Source organism: Apium graveolens, chromosome 1 (assembly GCF_009905375.1).
Source record: "Apium graveolens cultivar Ventura chromosome 1, ASM990537v1, whole genome shotgun sequence".
Taxonomy (NCBI): Eukaryota; Viridiplantae; Streptophyta; class Magnoliopsida; order Apiales; family Apiaceae; genus Apium; species Apium graveolens.
The window spans coordinates 2,729,914-2,732,979 of NC_133647.1; the positions used below are offsets into that span (position 1 = coordinate 2,729,914).

The 3,066-nt window shown below is 38.6% G+C and overlaps 1 protein-coding gene across 1 annotated transcript; it reads left to right on the plus strand.

The window, feature by feature from the left end:
* The first annotated feature begins 1,703 nt into the window (after positions 1-1,703).
* LOC141659041 (uncharacterized) lies at positions 1,704-2,201 on the plus strand. The gene has a single exon (XM_074465777.1). The coding sequence runs from the start codon at positions 1,704-1,706 to the stop codon at positions 2,199-2,201; it is 498 nt and encodes a 165-aa protein (XP_074321878.1).
* The last annotated feature ends 865 nt before the right edge of the window (positions 2,202-3,066 follow it).

A 3,066-nucleotide genomic window follows, 5' to 3' on the forward strand; every position in this document is an offset into this window, starting at 1 on the left:
TGTATTTAATGCACATTCCTTGATTCATACATTAAGTAATTTATTTTAAATTATGAATTTATGTATTGGCAATGACATTATATACAGAGTGGGATATTAGATTTGTTCTTGCATAATTATAAGGTTGAGTGGATGATCAAGGATAAAAGATATTGATTAAATTAATTGTCAGAAAATAATTTAAATAATGGACATGCGATATCTTAAACATGGGGAATTTATAAGCAATTAATATGGGAGCCGAATTAAATAATTAATTTACGGAATTAGGAAAGGTAGTGCAAATATTAATTCTTTAGTGGATTGAATTAATATTTAATGACATTGGGCTTGGCCCGGAATGTCATTAGAAGGCCTGACCTAATGGTCCATGATCCCTACTATAGCCTATATATATTCTCATTCTCCTAAAGCTAGGGTTAACACACAAAAAACGAAATTACATCCTAGGGTTTGAGAGAGGCAGCCGTTTTTCTCAAGGAGCCAGCTAGGGTTTTGGAATTTCAGAGCTTTGGGAGAGGTACACCTTGGGAGATCGAAGCTCACACTTCATCCAAGGAGAATCAGGGAATATAGTAGAAGACGTGGATTTGAATCGCTTGCGCCGTAGCGATTAAGGTTAATGTTCTATTTGTACCCTTTTAATTAATATCATAAAACGCAGGGCCAAGATTCGAGAGATCCAACAGTAACAACAATTTCAGCAGCGAATGATACAGCAAGCAGTTCACCCAGAACCACAAGCACCACTAGGGGTTCTTGTTGTTACTTTTAAACAGTTCTAGTCGGTGAAGCCTCTAGAATTTGAATTTTCAGTTGATCCTACTAAGGAAAGAGTCTGGTTAAAAGAAATGGAGAAGGCCTTTGCGTTCGTTAAAGTTGAAGCAGATCAAAAGATGGATTTTGCTAGCTACTTCTTAAAGGGAGAGGCTAATTATTGGTGGGAATCCAAGAAAGCACTGGAAGGTGGGGGTGTAGTGACTTGGGATAGATTCACTGAACTTTTTCTAGAAAAGTATTTTCCCCATTACATGAAGAATCAAATGGAAATCAAGTTCTTGGAGGTGAAGCAGGGAAATTTGACGGTCACTGACTATGAAGCAAAGTTTACAGAATTGGCTTGGTTTGTCCCAGAGCACATAGATACTTATGAAAAGCGAGCCAACATATTCCAGCAGGGATTGAAACCGTGGATCCGTAGCAGGGTAGTAATGTTTGAACTGACGACCTATACAGCCGTAGTTCAGAAGGCCGTGATTATTGAGGGAGAAAGTGAAGCGTCCCAAAAGGAAAAGGGACCAGGAAGTTTGCAGAACCGCTCCAATAGAAGACTGGGATTTCAAGCCCGGGGAAATGTGAATTTCAGAAGGGCAGAGTAGGGCAACTAGAGGACGGGTAAACGACTCCCAACCCCAGATCAACAAAGACTCATCCGACCACCAATACCAGACTGCAAAACATGTGTGAAGAAGCATACTGGATTTTGTAACAAGCCAAACATCATGTGATTCAAGTGCAAGCAGAAGGGACACTACTCTAGGAAATGCCCGACAGGAAAGGCAGAGGTTACTTATTTCCAATACGGAAGAAAGGGACACATCGCTAAAGATCATAGAGGAGCAGCAATGGCATCCAGTATCCCAAGGGTTTTGGTATTACCTCCACCACCACAGTAGAACCAGCCTAGGGCAAGGACTTTTAACATGTCAATGAAAGAAGTTGTGGAGAGTCCTAATGTGGTTGCAACTACGCTTGCTGTGAATTCTGTAGATGCACAAGTATTGATTGATTCCGGAGCTATGAGATCTTTTAAACTTGAAGAATTTATTCATAAGTTATATTATAAAATTCAACGGTTGGACGAAATGTTAATCATAAAGTTAGAAAACGATGATCAAGTTGCGATAGATCGAGTGTGTCCAGGTTGCGATATTGAAATAGCGGGACATCATTTCTCAGTTGACATACCTTTCAAGTTGGGAGAATTTGATGTTATTCTAGGAATGCATTGGCTAGCCAGTAACAATGCTCAGATCGATTGCGCAAATAAAAAGGTGAATTTACAAACCGAGGAAAATGCAACAATAACATTTAAAGGCGAGAAACAGAAGCAGAGATTCTTAATGATGATGCAAACGAAGCGATTATTGCGTCAAGGATGTCAAGCTTATTTAGCCTATGTACTGGATACGGAAAAATAAAGTCCGAAGATCGAAGATAATCCTGTAGTTTGTGAGTTTCCCGATGTATTTCCAGATGAATTTTCAGGACTACCTCTGAATCGAGAGATCGAGGCTACCATTGATTTGGCACCAGGAACTAAACCAATTTCAAAAGCTCTGTATCGAATTATGCCTGTTGAGATGAAAGAGTTAGCAAAGCCATTACAGGATCTTTTCGATAGAGGAATTATAAGGCCCAGTGTATCCCCATGAGATGCACCGGTGTTGTTCATAAGGAATAAAGATGGTAGTATGCGACTATGTATCGATTATCGTGAACTGAACAAGTTAACTATCAAGAACAAATACCCTTTGCCACAAATCGATGACTTATTTGATCAACTGAAAGGAGCGGCATGATTCTCGAAAATTGATTTAAGATCGAGTTATCATTAATTTAAGGTCAAGGAAGAAGATATTCCAAAGACTGCATTCTGAAGGAGATACGGACACTATGAATTTCTTGTGATGGTGTTTGGACTGACTAATGCACCTGCAGCATTCATGGATTTGATGAAGCGAGTGTTAAAGAAGTATTTGAATAAATTTATCATTGTATTTATTGATGATATCTTGATTTACTCGAAGACCGAAGAAGAACATGACCTGAGAATGACATTGGAGACATGAGGAAGGAACAACTTTATGCGAAATTTTCAAAATGCGAATTTTGGTTAAAGGACGTGTAATTTCTAGGTCACATCATCAGTGTTGAAGGAATTCAAGCCGATCTAACAAAGATTGAAGCTATTTTAAATTGAAAAAGACCAAAGACTCCGACAGAAGTCAGAATTTTCTTGAGATTAGCGGGTTATTATAGAAGGTTTGTTAAAGACTTTGCAAA

What these genes read in the sequence shown, in the direction of transcription:
- LOC141659041 (XM_074465777.1), top strand. Translation starts at nt 1,704, where the DNA reads ATGTCAATGAAAGAAGTTGTGGAGAGTCCTAATGTGGTTGCAACTACG.